General features: G+C 48.9%; 1 protein-coding gene across 1 annotated transcript; it reads right to left on the bottom strand.

Annotated features, from left to right (window-relative positions):
- Positions 1–233: 233 nt before the first annotated feature.
- MCL1 (MCL1 apoptosis regulator, BCL2 family member) lies at positions 234–3,620 on the bottom strand. Its single transcript, XM_056110423.1, has 3 exons — positions 2,918–3,620; positions 2,568–2,815; positions 234–1,871 (listed from the first exon to the last, which is right to left on the bottom strand). Exons 1-3 carry the CDS (start codon positions 3,603–3,605, stop codon positions 1,755–1,757), a joined length of 1,053 nt encoding a protein of 350 aa, XP_055966398.1. The 5' UTR covers positions 3,606–3,620; the 3' UTR covers positions 234–1,754.
- Between the last annotated feature and the right edge of the window lie 15,142 nt (positions 3,621–18,762).

Genomic DNA, 18,762 nt, shown 5'->3' on the forward strand with positions numbered 1-18,762 from the left:
GACTCCCGGGTGGGAGCTACTCAGGCTCCCTTTCTGGGAGTAAACTGCCACAAACTAGAAGGGCAACGAGGGGTCAGGGATGGCAGGGTGGGTGAGGATGGAACTTACATAAATATCTGTACAGGAAGCAGAACAAGCAGCAAATAAGAAGAAGAAAAGAAACTACACAACACCGAATCTTTAAGCCAGAGATGTCAATACAAAAATTTAAAACAAACCTTGGGAATCATTAATAGAAATAAAGCGACTATTTTATTGACATACTAGGCTCAGACCTGTCTTAACAAGCAAGCCTAATAATAGCACCATGGTTAGACTCTTGCCTGCTTTCCCAAGACATCATTTTACAATTTATTATGCAAACCAGGGATCAAATGTCTCTCTCATCCACCTGATGGGATCTTTTTATACACATACTGCTAGTAATAGGAAGCCCCCTTTGGAACAGCTGAAAATCTTTTAGCAAAAGCTTTGAAGATGAGCTCATGAACTCAGTTTAATATCACTGTAATTAGGTTAAATAGAGCGCCAACGTGTAGCTGCCCAATCAGAATCCACTGTCTCTAAGTTAATCAGTCTGTGGCCCACAGCCCCCCCCCCCAAGCCCAACAAAAACAAAACTTAAAACAAAACTCCACTTTGAGTCAAAAACCTACATGTAACAAAGTGAAAGGACTTGTCTCCATTCTCTAACATCTCAATCACAAGTTTTGTTTGCTTGGCCCCCCCCACCCCCATAAAAAACCTATCTAAGACTACTTACCAAAACCAGTAAGAAAATTAAAGCCTGCATATATTGAAGTTGTTCCACTACAACCAGGTTGCATATAATCACATCAATCGAATCCACATACACTCACAACTGTGACCAGGACAAAGTTTATCGTAGAAAAAACTGTAAGAAACAGGCTCCTAACTACCTAAGCTGTAAGTTTCAAAAGGGTAAGAAAACTAATAGAAATTTGAGACCCCCTTTACAGTTCAAAGAAATAGACTTTCTGTAAAAATATAGAGTTTTTACAGACAAATACATTTACACGCTGCTTTCGATCTTAAAATTAGGACACTCCACATTTGTAACTGTAATAATTGAGCCTTTAAGTCAAGTATTCTTGGCCATTACGAGGCTAATAAACTAAGAATCATCCAAACCAAGCCAACTAGAACAAATACAGGTATAAAAAGTCCTGCACACTTAAAAGACTTCTGGGAAAGTTACTTTCGAGTGAGGAAGAAGCTTCCCCCTTCAGACGCTTGTACAGTGCTGAGGCTTCTAGTCATAGCTTCATCTCTGACCCATTTTGCACAAACCACTGGCATCGTTAGTGCTTCTCTTTTACACCACCAGAAATCAATGAGTTCAGTGGGCAGGTTTCATGACTCCTATGACTAGCCTGGCTACTGGCCACTCTCCTGGTTCTGGAAAAGGGAAAATTAAGTCTCTCCACCCTACCAGTTTCACTAACTCTAAGGCCCTCCTCCACGGCCTCCCGAAGTGTTCCTGTTGCTGAAACTGAACTCTGCTTCCTTCGGACAGTGACTCTTCACAGGGGGACTACTTCTCCCACGCATTTATTCCTATTGGCCACAATCCTCTCGCCACGCCCTGTCCTACTCAGCCCGAGTAGAACTCTTGGAGGTTACAGCCTGGGCAGCTCGAAGTCCAACTTCATAAATACATTTGATTTCACAGCAGTCGTTACGTGGTTTTGGTGGCTGGAGTTGGTTAAGAGTCATTATTGCACTTCAAAAGGCTATCTTATCAGATACGCCAAACCAGCTCCGACTCCAGCAACACCTGCAAAAGCCAGCAGCACGTTCCGGATGCCGCCTTCTAGATCCTCTACGTGGAAGAACTCCACAAACCCATCCTGGAAGAGAAAGAACAAACAGTCACTTCTCAAGCACGGGTTTCCACTGGCTTAAAAACTACTACTGCAAGAAGGTGGTCTAGTCCACGCTGCCACCACCCTCCCCCCCCCAAAGCAATGAGGAACCGAGCGGTTCAAAAACCCGTCTCTCGTTCAGCTCAGTCTGCAGGGACACACAGCAGCCAAGCCTGATTCTCCAGCAACCACCTAGGCCACGTCCACAGCATGGTGTAGGCACAGCAGGGAACGCGGGAGGAAATGGTTGGCCCCAAGAGAATTCCCAGCAGGGAATGACTCCAGGATAGGCACCCTTCCCACCTCTTTTGCCTTAGACGCCCTGCAAAGTGCTCACCATCCCCCCGTGATCTGAACGAGAGAGAACACTTTTTTTTTTTACCTTTTCAGGGGAATCCTCCCTAGAGGGACTTCAACTTCCGGCTACCCTCAAGTTCTGCCACCCGATTCGACTTGGCAAGGCCAGCATTGCCCAAGGTGGTCAGGCACCTCCCTAGCTCAGAACCACCTCGGGGGTCTGGCTTTGCAAGCGGCCTACGGGGGTCCTGCTAATAATACAGGGGGATGCGCCCAGGGGGGCTGGCCAGTGATCCCCGAGCCCGGGCTCCGCCAACTCCTTTCGACGGCCACCCCGGGTGCCAACAGACCGGCAGGCAGGGAGCACCCCGGGGCCCCACTCACCCAGCCTCTTTGTTTGAGCAGCCAGTCCCGCTTCGTCCCGACCAGCACGTCCGTGATGCTCTCGGCCAGGGGCTCGATGCAGCCCTCCTGGTCGATGCTCTTCAAGTGCTTGGCCACGAAGGCCCCGAAGGAGATGAGCGTCACAATCCGGCCCCAGTTGGTCACGCCGTCGTTGAAGACGTGCACCATCACGCGCGACAGCGACTTGACGTCGTCCTCGTTCTTGATGTCCAGCTTGCGCAGCATGCCTGCGGGGGGGGTGGGCGATGAGCACGCGAGGCTCGCCCCGGGGGTCCCGGGGTCCCCGGATCCCCGCCCCGCGCGACCCCCACCCCCACCCCGCATCGCACCCTGGAAGGCCGTCTCGTGGTTGCGCTGCACCCCGTCGCCCACGCGCCGCAGCGTCTCCAGCGCCTTCCGGCCGGCGGCCCCGGGCGCGCCCAGCCCCTTGGCGTCCTTGGCGCCCGCCGCCTGCTCCCGCAGGTAGCGCGAGATGATCTCCAGCGACAGCCGGTACAGCGCGTCCGCGCCGGGGTCGGGGTCGGCGTCGGGGTCGGCGTCCGCGTCGGCCGGCGGCGGCGTGGACGGCAGCGACCCCTCCGCGTCCGCGCCCGCCGCCCCGGCCCGGCGCCGCCGCCCCGGCCCCGCCGGCCGCTTCCCCGGCGCCTCGGGCTCGTCGTAGCCGTCCAGCTCGTCCTCGGGCCGCACCGCGGCGCTGGCGCTGGCGAGGGCCGGGTCGGGCGTCGCGTCCGGCGGCGCGAGCAGCAGGCGCCGCCCGGGGGTGGCCGCGCCGCCGGGGCCCTCGGCGCCAACGGGCGCGGGCCGCGCCGCCCTCCGCGCGGCCGGGGGGCTGGGGGCGCCGCCGCCCCGCTCGGCCCCGCCGGCGCCCCCGCCCCCGCCCGCGCCCCGGGCCTCCTTCCTCACGCCCGGCAGCCCCGCGGCCGGGGCCGCGCCGCCGCCGCCCGCCCCCAGGCCCGCGCCGCCGCAGTACAGGTTGAGCCCGATGACCGCGTTTCTCGTCAGGCCGAAGAGCGCCATGGCCGCCGCCAACGCCGAGGCCAGGCCGGGCCCGCGCGACGCCGAGCCCGAAGGAAGCGGAAGCGGCTGTGCCAGGCCGCGCCCGGACGCCCGCTTTAGGCCCGGCCCGACGCCGCCTCCCGGAGCGCCGGCTCGCCGCACCCGCCGAGAGGGGCGGGGCTTCCGGCGCTGCGCACGGCCCCGGGGCTGGGGGCGGGGCCCGCCGGCGCAAGGCGCCAACGGCGGCTGCGCGCGGGCGCGGGGGCGGGGTCGGGGCCGGGCGGGGCCCCGGCCGTGGGAGGCGGGCCGCGGGGCCGGGCTGAGCATGCGCGCCGGGCTCGGTGCGCGCCTCCCCCCCCCTCCGCCTGCCTCGTCCCCGGCCTTACTCTGCTGGCGCCTCTCGGGAGGCTCTTGTTTTTATATTTATTTGTATTTATATTTGTATTTATTTATATTTATTTATATTTATATATTATATTTATTTATATTTATACATTTTATATATTTATATATTTTATATTTATTTATATTTATATATATTTTATATTTATTTATACTCATATTTATTTATATTTTATATTTATTTATATATTTATATATTTTATATTCATTTATATTTATTTATATTTATATATATTTTATATGTATTTATATGTATTTATATTTTATATTTATTTATATTTATATTTATATTTATTTTATATTTATTTATATTTATATATATTTTATATATATTTATATTTATATTTATTTTATATTTATTTATATTTATATTTATATATTTTATATATTTATATTTATATATATCTTTATTTTTATATTGATCAGGAGGCACCTTTGACCCTTTTGGGACCAGGATCCTGTTTCGGGCTGTGCGTGTCAGTTAATCGTGATGGATGCGATTGCTTTTCCCGAAGGTTTTCTTTCTTTTATTTTATTTTTTTTTTTTTTTCTTTTTGGGTCGCACCCGGCAATGCACAGGGGTTACTCCTGGCTCATGCACTCAGGAATTACTCCTGGCGGTGCTCAGGGGACCACATGGGATGCTGGGAATCGAACCGAGGTCGGCCACATGCAAGGCAAACGCCCTACCCACTGTGCTATCGCCCCAGTCCCCTTTCTTTATGTTTTTTAAGCTGGCATCTCCCAGGGTTGGAGCCCCAAGTTTGACACCCAGGCCTGCACTGCTGGGCGTGGCCCCAAACCAAAACAATAATAATAATAATAATAATAGCTAAGTTGCAAGAGCAAGGCATTGGAAGGACCTAAAAGAGAAAGGGTGCTGCGGCTGGAGCAATAGCACAGCAGGTAGGGCATCCTCGGACACTGGTTCGATTCCCAGCATCCCATATACTCCCCCAAGAACCATCAGGAGGAGTTCCTGAGTGCATGAGCCAGGAGTAACCGGGTGTGACCCCCCAAAAAACAAAACAAAAACAAGAGAAAAGGTCCTATCTCCCCAGGCTCCCAGAATACTTTTTTTTTCCTTTCTTTTTTATGTCTGGAGGCCACCCTGTCATTCGTTGCTCAGGGCTTACTCCTGGATCTGGGCTCAGGAATTAATTCCTGACGATGCTCAGGGAACCATCACAAATCACAAATCATCCTGTTAGTCGTCGATTGCCTCGAGCAGGCTCCAGTAACGTGTCCTTCATCCTAGCCCTGAGATTATATTCAAGGCTCTTTAGGAGAATGAGACCCATCATTGTTACTGGTATTTGGCATATTGGGGACGCCACGGGGAGTTTGCCAGACTCTGCCAAAGGGAACCATATGGGGTGCCAAATATCAAACTTTGGTCGGCAGGTACAAGGCAGGTCCCTTCCCCTCTACTCGCTCACCAACCCTTCCCCTATTGGAGGGGCTGGAGCAAGGGTACATCAAGTAGGGTGCTTGCCTCCCACGCTACCAACCTGGGTTTGACCCCCAGCATCAGGGATGGTCCCCTAAACCCCACCAGGAGTAAATCCTGAACAAAGAGCCAGGAGCATCACCGGGTGTGGCCCAAGAACCAACCAACCAAACAAAAAATTGTCATACATATTTGGGCAGGAGGGTGTAGAGAAACAGCAGTGAATAAGAGATGGTGTCCTTGGAGACCAGAGAGCTAGTTAAGGCATTTGCCTTACATGCTGCTCACCCCTGATAGCACAGCGGTTAGGGCGTTTGCCTTGCGCGCAGCCAGCCTGGCCGCGCCAGGTTCGATTCCTCCGCCCCTCTCGGAGAGCCTGGCAAGCTACCGAGAATATTCAATATGCCAAACACAGCAACAAGAAGTCTCACAATGGAGACGTTACTGGGCCCGCGCGAGCAAATCGATGAACAACAGGAGGACAGTGTTTGTTTGACAGTTGCTGGCCCCAGTTCGATTTCAGGCACTTCTGATGGTCTCCCTAAACATCCCCAGGTATAAGCCTTGAGCACCTCCCGTGTGACCAACAAAGAAAAAGAAATGGTTTCGTTATATAAGGAAGCTTTAACCTTGGATAGCAAACAACTACAGTAAGAGATGGCATACGGTCTGCAGGAGGCAATCAGCATTTGGCGGGTTGAGATGTTAGAAACTTCATTTTAGGCTAGGAACTACGTGGAGGAGTTAGCTTTTCTGCTGGCTTTCTAAAATGACCTGGTAGTGAAAGGGAAGAAGATTAGGAAAATAGCAAGTGCAAAAGTCCTTCTCAGAGGCTGCAAAAGGAAGTGGATTGCAAGTTTCACTTTGAATGTTTAAGCCAGAAATTTTAAGTACTCAGCAAACCTGCTTCATGTTCTTATTCACTCTCCTATGCTCCCCAGTGCCTATCTAACAGGTTCTTTTCTGTCCCAACCACAAGTATTAATTTAAAAAAAAATTTTGAGAGAACAGATGACTGGTTAAAGAAACTTTGGTACATTTACACAATGGAGTACTATGTAGCTGTTAGAAAAGAGAAGTCACGAAATTTACATACAAGTGGGACTGCATGGAAAGTATCACGTTAAGCAAAATGACTCAGAAAGAAAGGGATAGACATAGAAAGGTTGCATTCATCTGGGGAACATAAAGCAACAAAATAGGAGACTAACACCCAAGAATGGCCGAGATTAGTACCAGGAACTTTACTCCATGACTTGGAGGTCAACCACACATACTAGGGGAAAAGGGAGCTCAGAGAGAGAAGGGAACACCCAATAAAGGTGTTGGGAGGATCCTCCCAGGATGGGAGAGGCATGCTGAAAGTAGACTATAGACCGAACATGATTGCCACTCAATGCCTCTTTTGCAAACCACAGCACCCAAAAGGAGAGAGAGAACAGAGGGGAAAGCCCTGCCACAGAGGCAGGGTGGGATGGGGGGATGGGGGGGTGGGAGGGATACTAGGATCCGTGGTGGTGGGAAATGGGCACTGGTGGAGGGATGGGTATTTGATCATTGTGTGATTGAAACCCAAGCACAAAAATGTGTAAGTCTGCAACTGTACCTCATGATGTCTCACTATTAAAAATTTTTTTAATAAAAAAAAATTTGAGTCACAATTAGTGATGCTCAGGGCTTACTCCTGGCTCCGCACTCAGGAATTCCCCCTGACTGGGGATTGAAACTAGGCTGGCTGCGCTCAAGCAAAGAACCTACCCCCTGTACTGTCACTCTGGCCCCCCCACTAGTATTCCTTCCTCCAGTTCTTACTCTCAGCTGTTGGTTTACTTCATTGAGAAAAAGGAAATAATCAGAAGATAAAATTCATTCCTTACCAACAGGTCTACTCATCTACTCTGATTGCATTCTGTCTGCCTTTTTCTATTGTTAAAACTGAATGGATTGGGGAGAGAGAGAGGGAAAGAAGGAGGGAGAGAGAGGAGAGAGAGACAGAGAGAGGGAGAGAGAGAGAGGCACTTGCCTTCCATGTGGCCCACCCATATTCAACCCCCCAACTGCACATGGTCCCTAAGCTCTGCCAGAAGTGATCCCTGAGTGCAGAGCTAAGAGTGAGCCCTAAGTCCCGTGGAAGGTAGCCCCAAAACAACAACGATGAACTGTGGGGCCAGAAAGCCAGTAAGGCGATTTGTCCTTGCAATACAGCGGACCCTGGTTCAATCCCTGGCACTACATACATTCCCCGAGTCTGCCAGGAATGATCCCTGAGCACAGAGCCAAGAGTAAGGCCTGAGTACCACTGGATGTGGCCCCCCAAGTAAAGAATTTTGGGACGTGGCAAACCCACGTCCAATCCCTGGCACCATATATAGTTCCCCAAGCGTGATCCCTGAATGCAGAGCCAGGAGTTCTGAGCACCACTGTGTTCTGTCCCAAAACGAAAACTAAAACTTAAAAATAGCAAGTTTTTTGTCCTGGAGCACACCCCTTGCGTGTCGGCACCCCCTCCCCAGTCCTGTGGTGAATCCTCTGCGCAGCGTAGCCCCCCAGCCGTGGGCCAACACCACAACAGGCTTCCCCAGAGCACAGCTGGGTGTGACCAAAACCAACTTAAAAAAACAAATCTTGCTTTTCTCTTTCTTCGCTCACTTATTTCCTCCCTGAAGAAGTATGTGTTCTCTCTTGAACACAGTTCCCCTCTTTTCTCCTCTCACATCTAAGCAAGTTTCAGTCAAAAACCATCTTGTGGGCCAGAATGATCGTACTGTGGTTAGGGTGCTTGCCTTGCATGCAGCTGACTCAAGTTTGATCCCCAGCATCCCGTGTAGTGTCCAAAGTCTGCCAGGAAGGATTCTCGAGTGCAGAGCCAAGTATTACCCTGAGAACCTCGAAGTTGGCCCAAAAACATAAACAAAAAAACTTTTTTTTTTTTTTTAAAAAACAGGGCCACAGAGATGGCTCAAAGGGCTTGAATGAATACTTTGCTGCAGGCGATCCTGAGATAGGGGGTGTGACCCCTCACCTCAGCACCCAGGTGTGATGGTCACACCCATCTCCAATAAAATGACTTTCATAGAAGGGATATGAAGTTTCCTAAAACCAAATTGTGTGTGTGTGTGTGTGTGTGTGTGTGTGTGTGTGTGTGGCAAATCATTTTATTTCGGGAAACAGAACAAGGGAGACAGAAAAGCATAAAGAAAGAACATGGACTTCTCAAGGCAACGAGAGCAGAGTGCACTTCCCAGGCAGGGAAGCAGTGACCCCAGAGTAGGGGGACACCAGAACCACGTTCCCGTGATATTACCCCACCAGCAAGAATCTTCAAGGGTCTTCCCTGCTCACCTTTCTTCCTGAATCTATTTCCGCCAGGTCACTAAAACCATTCTTTCAAGGTCACCACATACTGGACAGGCCTGGTCAGCTGTAGTTCTCAGCTCATTCGACTTCTACCTCACTTCTTGTTTGCAGCATGGGAGCCCACCTATCGGTGCTCGGGAATGACTCCCAGCTCAGAGGGGTCGGTGCGGGGGGCAGAGTTGCTTCTGGCCCTGGTTGGCCCGTTTAGCTATTTCTCTGACCCAATCGTTCACTTTTTGGGGGGTGGTGTGGGAGGTTTGGGCCATGCTCTATGCTGCTCAGAGGCAACTCCCAACTCTTCTCAGAGGACGATATGCAGCTCAGATCCAACCAGGTTTGACTTCTTTGGCTTCCTGGAAGGCCAAGTAGTGACTTCAACTACCGTCTCAACCCCACCTGCTCAGAGGCCACTCCAGCTCAGGAGACCTTTGGTGCTGGGAATGGAACTTGGGTCTCCTGCAAACAAAACATGTGCTCTAGCCCACTGAACTCTCTCTTTGACTTCATCATTCCTGTCTTGAAACACTTTCTTGGTGTGTTTTAGGGCAACAGTGACATTGACATTTCCTTCTTCTGCACTGACCGTTCTTCAGTTTTATTCATTTCTTCTTCTTTTTTCTTTTTTGTTTTGTTTTTCAGCCACACCCGTGATGTTCAGGGGTCACTTTTGGCTTTGCACTTAGGAATTACTCCTGGCAGTTTTGGGGGGACCATATGGGATGATGGGGATCAAACCCAGGTTGGTAGGCAAGTGCCCTACCTGCTGTATAATCATTCCAGCCCCTGATTGATCTCTTCAAATGAGAAAAAAATATTCACTCTGTCTCCTTCCTGGCCATGCCTGAGAAGTGCTAGATACTAGACAAGTGAGTGGCGGAATGTGAATGTTTATAACATGAGATATATCAAGACCGGAAAGTGACCTGTGGTCATTTTATTGAGGGTTTTGAAAATCAAAGAGCTGTGAACTCTATGCATTGGGGAGGGAGTTTTGGGGGTCACACCCAGCACTACTCAGGGATCAAACCAGGATCAACAATGTGTAAGCCCTAGTTCTCTAGCCCCAAGAACTATGAACTTTCTGGGTTATTTTGGGTTGCCTGGGATTGAACCCAGGGCCTCATACATGCAACAGACAGTCATCACCAGCTTTTAGGGCTCCAAGCATTTCCAGACAGCTGGGATCCACTGAGTGTGATGCAGGCTCTGGTGCAGATTTATTGCTCTGAGATTTGGAACAGACTGATAGAGAAAGGATTGGCAGCAAAGAAATAAATTGGGAGGCAAATGCAATAAGAAATAAGCAAAAATTAATGGTGATTTCTATGTGAGGGTACTAGCGGAAATGGAACAGATCTACCGAAAGGCAGTGGGAGCAGGGTTCACTGAAGAGGCCAGCGCAGAGTGACATTAGCATCAGACACGCATTCACACCACATGAGATGAGCAGGCAGTCTACATGCCAGGCTCTTCTGGACTCTTCTAAAGTTAGAACTACTCACCTTGCAGTGGGGAAAGCTTGGCTCTGAGGCATGGTTCTGGGCTACTGAGAGGGAAGGAGGCAGCACGTTTCCGGATGACTGGGATTTCCGGGGTGTCCTTGGGATCTGAGTTCATTCAGAAGGTCTCTGACTCCCAGTCATATGAAGAATCAGATGAGGGGGTCAGAGCGATAGTACAGTGGGCAGGGAGCTTGCCTTGCACATGGCCAACTGGGGTTCAACCGCCCAGCACTGCGTAGGGTTCCCTGAGCTCTGCCGGGAGTGATTGAATACAGAGCCAGGTATAAGCCCTGAGCGCTGCATGGTGTGCCACCCCCCAAAGAAAATAATCAGAGGGGCTAGAGAAAGATGGGTTGAAGCACATGCCGAACCCCAGCATCATACCCGGTCCCACACACAGTCCCCTAGGCACCACACAGCGACCCTGTGAACATAGAGCTAACGCAGCCTCAGGCCTGACCCAATTCTACTTCTCCTGCTGGAAAAACCAACAGAAGACACTCTAGATTTGGTACATGGCATATTAGAACTCTACAATGGATCTCCTTCTTAAGCCTTGTGTTTTTCCCCTCCAAGTACCAGAAGAAAATTAAGCAAATTCCCCCACATGGGGATTTTATTGAAAGCCTGAGTGACTTCCCTCTCCAAAGGCCAGCTGTAATCCAGTGAAGAGAAACTGACCTCATGGTTGTCTAATCTCCAGAATTAAAGAGGAAGCTTAGAACTGGATCATCTGGCCCCTTTCCTTTTTTTTAATCTCTCAGTTCAAAATGATGCACCTTGGGCCTGAGGGATAGTAGAGAAGGTGCTTGTATGGCATGTGGCCAAGCCAGGATTGACCCTGGCACCCCATATGGTCCTCAGAGCCCCCACAAAGCACCAGGAGTCCAGGGGTGATCCCTGAGCACCTTGGGGTGGTCTCAAAACCAAAGAAACACATAACCAACCCCCCAAAAAAAAGACCATAAAAGAAAACAAAATGTAGCATCTCATTTGCAACAGGATGCAATGCATTCAAGAAGGTTCCACACAATTTTCTGTTTGTTTTTTTTTCATTTTATTTTCATAAAGTTATTCACTTTTTGGACAAACTGGCAAACTCCAGTTTGCCTGGCAAACTCCCCGTGGCGCACCCAATATGCCAAATACCAGTAACAATGATGGGTCTCATTCTCCTAAAGAGCCTTGAATATAATCTCAGGGCTACGATGAAGGAGACATTACTGGGGCCTGCTCGAGGCAATCGACGATTAACAGGATGATTTGTGATTTGTGATTTGTGAAAGTTATTCACAATAATTGATTACATTCAATATTTCAACAATCCCATCACCATTATACCTTCCCACCACCATTATTTTGAATTTTCCCACCCCCACTCAAGCCTGCCCCACAGGCAGATGCTAAATAATTTCTTTTGTATTGCTGGTTATGAATAGTATGAGATGTCTCAAAGTCTGCCCCATGCTTCTGGAATTCTAAAATTTTAAACAATTGGGGTCCGGAGGCATCTCTGCAGGGTGCTGCTCTCTTCCAAGATTCATTTCTTGAGTCTCTCCACACAATTTTCTTCATAGCTTTAGCCTTTTTCTGGAAGGTGGCTTGTTCTGTCTCCATAACCACTCTGCTTCCCACCCTCTGCTCTCCTCAGCTCACAGAAGACCCTTGTCCTCCAGATACTGTGTGTTTGTGGAGCTGATGCCACCACATTTCTTACGGGAAGTCCAGGGACTTTTAGGAACATTCACTGTGCTTGCGAGAGCAGCATCTGAGAGAAGCTGTGTTTTGTTCTTAGGATAACTATTTTGGCCCAGTTCTGAACCAGGAAAGTGCAGTTGACAGACTGCCTGCCTGTCTAATCCTTTGAAACTTCTCTGAAATCCTTTGGAACTTCAAGCACATTTCCTCTTTAAATTGTGCTTTTTTTTTTTTGAGAATTAATTTACATCATTTCTTTCAAAATAGAAAATTAAAATTAGATTTGGGTGTGGGTGGAGGAACTAAGTATTAAGAGTCGCCTATTGGCCGGAGCGACAGCACAGCAGGTAGGGCGTTTGTCTTGAACGCGGCTGACCCGGGTTCAATTCTGGGCATCCAATATGGTACCCCCAGCACTGCCAGCAGTAATTCCTGAGTGCAGAGCCAGGAGTAACCCCTGAGCATCGTCAGTGTGACCCAAAAAGCCAAAAAAAAAAAAGCAGCTTAATTAGGAGTACAGTATTAATAGTTCTCCAATGGTTTCATTCTCCAGTCTTTTATTTATTTATTTATTTTTATTTTTTTTTCTTTTTGGGTCACACCCGGCAATGCACAGGGGTTACTCCTGGCTCTGCACTCAGGAATTACTTCTGGCAGTGCTCGGGGGACCATATGGGATGCTGGGAATCGAACCTGGGTCAGCCGCATGCAAGGAAAATGCCTTACCCGCTGCTCTATCGTTCCAGCCCCTCTCTCCAGTCTTTTAGAGCCTGGATTTGGGGGTATCTAATCTCCTGTGCTGCATTCCCTCTCTCCAATTAAAGAGTTCTTGCTCTTACCTTATTCTCTTTCTTCATTGGTCAGCTCTTTCATTCCCATAGCCAAGAGGTGGATTGCTTTGTTAATAGTCCCTCTGTATAGCTCAGATTTGGGAAGGTGCTCCATTCTGCTGAGAGAAGTTTCTAGCACTATCAAAATACTCTATTATGTTTCTCTAAACTGGTGCTGATTTGATTTGTTTGGGGGCCGCATCCGGTGGCAAAAGGAACCACTCCTGGCTCTGCACTCAAGGATCACTCCTGGTAGGCGAGGAAGACCACCCGGGTTGCCAGGGATTGAACCCAGGTCAGCTGCATGCAAGACCAGCGCTCTCCATGCTTTACTACAGCTCCAGCCTCCGCTGCCTTTTAGTGTCATTTCTTCCAATTTTGAGTCACATCTAGCAGTCCACAGGATGGGACTGGGATTTAATGGTGGAGAGGGGGGCATGCAAGGCCAAGTGCCTTACCGCCTGTGCTATTGCCCTGTCTTTTCTCTAAGTTGTTTCAGAGAATTTACCAAAGAACAAAGTTCTTTCAAACTCTTCACACCATTTGTATTCAGTTAGCTATTTTGGCTTTTGGGCCACATCCAGCAGTGCTCAGGGGTTACTCGGTTCTGCACTTAGGAATTACTCCTGATGGTGCTCAGGGGGCCATTTGGGATGCCAGGGATCAAACTTGGGTCAAACATGTCACGGCAAGTGCCCTACCCTCTGTACTATCACTCCAGTCCCTTTATACTGTATTTTAAAATATTTTTTCCCCTAGAGAGATGGGCTGGAGCGATAGCACAGCGTTAGGGCGTTTGCCTTGCACGTAGCCAACATGGCCGACCCGAGTTCGATTCCTCCGCCCCTCTCGGAGAGCCCGGCAAGCTACCGAGAGTATCTCGCCCGCACGGCAGGGCCTGGCAAGCTCCCCGTGACGTATTCGATATGCCAGACACAGTAACAACAGGTCTCACAATGGAGACGTTACTGGGCCCGCTCGAGCAAATCGATGATCAACGGGAGGGCCTTTACTTTACTTTACTAGAGAGATGGTACAGCGGCTAACGTGCTTTTCTTGATGTGATGGGTCCTGGTTTGATCCCAAGCACCATGTATGGTTCCTGAGCACTACTAGGAGTCATCCCTGCACACAGAGCCAGGAGTCATCCCTGAGCTCCACCAGTGTGTTCCCCTACCCTTTCAGAGGCTTGTGAGGCTGGTTGGAGAAACGGTGACAGTAGTGTGAGGAAGGTCACACTGGTGGTAGAATTGGTATTGAATGCTGAATGCTCGTAACAAAGACATCAGGGATGTCGTTAAAAATCATGATGTTTAAATAAAGGGGAAAGAAGGAAGAAAAATAGGGAGGAGGATTTGGGGCCACATCTGGTGGTACTCAGGAACTACCCCTAGCTCTGTGCTCAGGGGTCACTCCCAAGGTGATTGGGGGCACTTTGCCATGCTGGGGATCAAACCATAGTCAGTCGCACATAATGTAAACAAGTGCTTTAACCTTTGTACTGCCCCTACAGCCCAGAAAAGAAAGGGGAGGAGCATGCTAGAGCCACAGAGCAGTGTGTAAGGCATGTGCCATGCATGCAGCTGACGAGGATCTGACTCTCCGGCATCACATATGGCCCCCTGAGCACTATCAGGAATCATTCCTGGGTGCAGAGCTAGGAGTATTCTGAGCATTGCTGGGTGTGGCCCAAATGTAAAAAAAAAATTATTTTTGGGTTACACCTGATGGCATTCAGGGCATCACTCCTGGCGGGGTTCAGATCACCATATGTGGTACCAGGAATTGAACCTGGTCATCTACGTGCAAGGGAAGTGCCCTTGTTGGCTACATTATTTCTCCAATGTCCAGGGAAAAATTTTAGGGCTGGGAAGATGGTTCAGAGGAGCTGAATGGTGGGGTACCCTGGAGGGGGCGGGTGAGACCTCTGCTCACCCCAAGGGACCCCGCCCCGGCAGCCAAAGACCTTCAGAACTCAATCACCGCCATGCTCACAGCAGCTCTTCACACACTTGGGACAAGCCTCACCCATGAGTAAATGCCCGGAAAACCCAAGTCTGCAGGACTCGTGACTGAGAACTCTGGGTTCAATGGGACCGGGAACAGGGATACGCTGCCTGTATTCCGATGTCTCTGGCAACTCAGCCGTCATTCCCACAAGCCACCTCTGGCACCATGGGCCACAATCCAGATCGCATGTTCTCTCCTGGAAGGGAGCATAACACGACACATGCCATAACCATGCTGCCAGACCCCGCACCAGGCTGTTTCATTTGGGGCTCCCCAGAGTGGAGTGGGTGACGTCCCTTCCCGCCCCAATGGATCCAGCCCGGCAGCCAAGAACCTCCAGAACTCAACCACTGTCATGTTCAAGGCCGCTCTCCACACGCTTGGGCAGAGCCTCACACACGAGAGAAGCTATGCCTGGACTGCACTATACCACACACCTTACCATTACTCCAAGAGTACCACACCACATTTGATGGGGTTCAAAGTAGGAGGCAACCAATATTAGAGGGAAATATTTCTTTTTTACAGATATGTGTGTGTGTGTGATATATGAAAGCACACAAGGCTCAACCTTTAACAACATGTTAGTGATCTCTTGTAGACAAGCTTAATGGCCCCTCGGTGAAATACAACTATCTTCACACCCTTTCCTCTAAGGAAACTTTTTTGTAGCATTTTCAGTGGTTTTTCATAACAAACAGCACAAAATATATGATTTTGGTTCTGCTTTGGGGCAAGGGTTGTGGTTTGGGATGGAAACATCCAAAATATGATGGTGGGAAGGTGAAATGGTGGTGGAATGAGGTGTTTGAATATTAAATGTAATCAAATATTGTGAACTATTTTAAAAAATAAAAAAAATTTAATTTAAAATTTTAAAACAAACAAAAAGGAGCTGATTGCATCCCTGGCATTTGATCCTCATTGTCACGTGGTCCCAAAGCACTGCCAACTGTGGCCTTCCAAACAAAAAACAAAGCACAAAAAAAGATATGTAGCTTTTTTTCTTCAAACATAATTTATCTCCCCTAAACAGTGGTCTTCTGTGGCCAGAAGCAATCCCTGTAGCCACACTCCGTGAAGGTTTTTGTCAAGGCTTTCTGTAAGAATGACTCACTGAACCTCTTGCTAGTTGGTCATTTTCCATAGTTCTTACTGCTATGTGCTGGTATCTTTCCACTCACCCATCATTGCCACCACCTGACCTCCTGGTCTAGTTCACAACATCAGGGATCAGTCCCCATAGGTTTGGAAGGTCCGTCGTCTGTCAGGTGGTGTGACAGACAATGATGCAGGGTAGAGAATATACCTTGTGTCTTGCAAGTGTGAGACTCTAGTAACACACACACACACACACACACACACACACACACACACAGTGTGCCAGACACTGCTAGTTGCCTTATCCAATAATCATTCCTCTTTTGTTAGTTTGTTTGGGCTGGAATGATAGCGCAGAGGGTAGGGCGTTTGCCTTGCACGCGGCCGCGGCTGAGCCGACCCGAGTTCGATTCCTCCGCTCCTCTCAGAGAGCCCAGCAAGCTACCGAGAGTATCTTGCTGACATGGCAAAGCCTGGCAAGCCCCGTGACATATTCAACATGCCAAACACAGTAACAAGTCTCACAATGTTACAGGGCCCGCTCCAGCAAATCGATGAACAATAGGAGGACAGTGATAGTGACAGTTTTGGGGATACACCCACTGGTGCTTTGTGCTTACTTGTGGCTCTATGCTCAGTGATCACCCCTAGCGGGGCTCAAGGAACAACATGGGGTAACCTGGGTTGGCTGCTCCCTATCCACTGTACTATCTCTCCGGCCCCATTCTTTTTTTTTTTTTCAGCAGTGCCGGGCGCTGCTCCTGGCAGTACTCTGGCACCCATGCAGTCAATCGCAGGCACCCTGCATGCAAAGTGTGTGCTCCAGCTCTTTGGGCTCTCTCGGTCTTTCTTCCTTTTTTTTTTTTTGTTTTTGGTCACACCCGGCATTGCACCGGGGTTACTCCTGGCTCATGCACTCAGGAATTACTCCTGGCAGTGCTCAGGGGATCATATGGGATGCTGGAGTCAAACCCGGGCCGGCCGCGTGCAAGGCAAACACACCACCTGCTGTGCTATCACTCCAGCCCCCTCTTTCTTCATTTTTGATCGAACTAAAAAGTTGGCATGGTTGCTCCATAGGGTTAGAAACTCAAATTTTTTTTATTATGTTATTTATTTGGGCTGGGGACCTCTTGACCCGCAGGCAAGGATGAATGGAGACGTTACTGGCACCCGCTCGAATAAATCGATGAATAACGGGGATTAAGTGATTAAGTGAAGTGATTTATTTGGGGGGCCACATCTGGCAGTGCTAAGGGATTACTCCTGGCTCTCTGCTCAGACGTCACTTCTTTAGTGTTCAGGGCATCATACTGGGTATTGGGAATTGAACTTGGGTTGGCCACCTGCAGGGCAAGGCCACTTACCTCCTGTGATATCTCTTAGATCTCTCACCTCCTTTAATGATGCTTCCCAGAAGCATTGGTACCTCCGTTAACTGTAAATCACCATTGCAGTTAAACGGTTTCCTAGCTACAAGGGGGCTAGGAAATATTCTTTATTCAGAGTGTCTGTGGATCCGGCTAGATCACTACAGAAGAAATGGACGTGCAAACTGTAATCTCTTAAGAGAAAATTATATGGAGAAAATGACATAAAATGAATATAAGTGCATAATAAGTACAATCCAAGAAAAGACATAGCCATGTTTACATATAAGGAAGCGAAATGCTGTAAGAAGTCAGTATTCTCCTGATATGCAGATTAAATGCAGTTCCAAGAAACTGGATATGGTGATTTTAAGACAAAGAAGACCAAAGGGCCAAGACTTGGCCAAGAAATTCTTTTTGTCTTGCTTTGTGTTTGAGCCCCACCCAGCAGTGAACAGAGTTCAGCTGGTTGCTTAGGGTTCCTCCCTGAGGATGCTCTGCTGAGTACTGGAGTGGACTGAGCCCCCCACCCCCCACCCCAGGTAAATACACACAATAGCTGAAACACTGGAGAGAAACAGAAAAAAGTGGTGAGGAGGGGACTGGCCAGGCGAACATTAGGACTCACTGGTTTACTAGGGGGGAAGGTGAACTTGGCAGAGCTGGACAAATGGGATCATGCAACAGAACAGAAATGCTACAGACTTCTGTGTATGTGGAAATTTGACACAGAGCAGCACTGCAGATCAGTAAGATTTGTTATGATTTGTCCAAGAAATGGAATTAGACCAACTGGATCTATATAGGAAAAAAAGTAAAGATACGTATCTTTCTTGGCTTTCTTTTTATTTGGGGGGTGGAGTAACTGGGCCACACCCAGCTATGCTCAGGGATTACATCTGGCTCTGTACGCAGGAATCGCTCCTGGCGGGGCTCACAGGATCATACGAGCTCCCACAGATTGAACCCAGCTTGGTTGTGTGCAAAGCAAATGCCCTACCCACTCCGACCTTCATTCTCCCTTGCGCCTTTCCTTCCTTTCCTCCCTATGACTCCCACATGCAAAGCATGTGCTACGGCCCTTGAGTCATTTCCCCAGCCAAATCAGCTTCTTTTTTTAAAAAAAAAAATGAATCACTATTTCAACTTGAAAGAATACTGACAGTTAAACTACAGTTATTCCCCGGTATTCAGGATTTGTGACCAAAATCTCCAAGCTCTCACGGAGTTGGAAATGGAAATGGGCAACCTCCCCCATCTCCCTGGTCTTCCAGGAGCCCGGCAGTCATGCCCACAAACTGCGTCAGGCACCATATAAGTTCATTAACGCCCAGAGACTCACAAATAAATCTTGGAAGAAAGCCAGAAGCTGCTGAGATGCCTCCAGACCCCAAAGTTACCATCCAGTTAAAAATTTAACTTCAGCTCTATCATTCTATTTAAAATTTTAGAATTCCT

Source organism: Sorex fumeus, unplaced genomic scaffold, assembly GCF_029834395.1.
Source record: "Sorex fumeus unplaced genomic scaffold, SorFum_2.1 ptg000001l, whole genome shotgun sequence".
Classification (NCBI taxonomy): domain Eukaryota; kingdom Metazoa; phylum Chordata; class Mammalia; order Eulipotyphla; family Soricidae; genus Sorex; species Sorex fumeus.

What these genes read in the sequence shown, in the direction of transcription:
- MCL1 (XM_056110423.1), bottom strand. Translation starts at nt 3,605, where the DNA reads ATGGCGCTCTTCGGCCTGACGAGAAACGCGGTCATCGGGCTCAACCTG. An exon ending in CCACGAGACGGCCTTCCAGG is followed by an intron (nt 2,816 to 2,917) that starts GTGCGATGCGGG and finishes CCCCCCCCGCAG; the next exon opens with GCATGCTGCGCAAGCTGGAC. An exon ending in TGCTCAAACAAAGAGGCTGG is followed by an intron (nt 1,872 to 2,567) that starts GTGAGTGGGGCC and finishes TTTCTCTTCCAG; the next exon opens with GATGGGTTTGTGGAGTTCTT.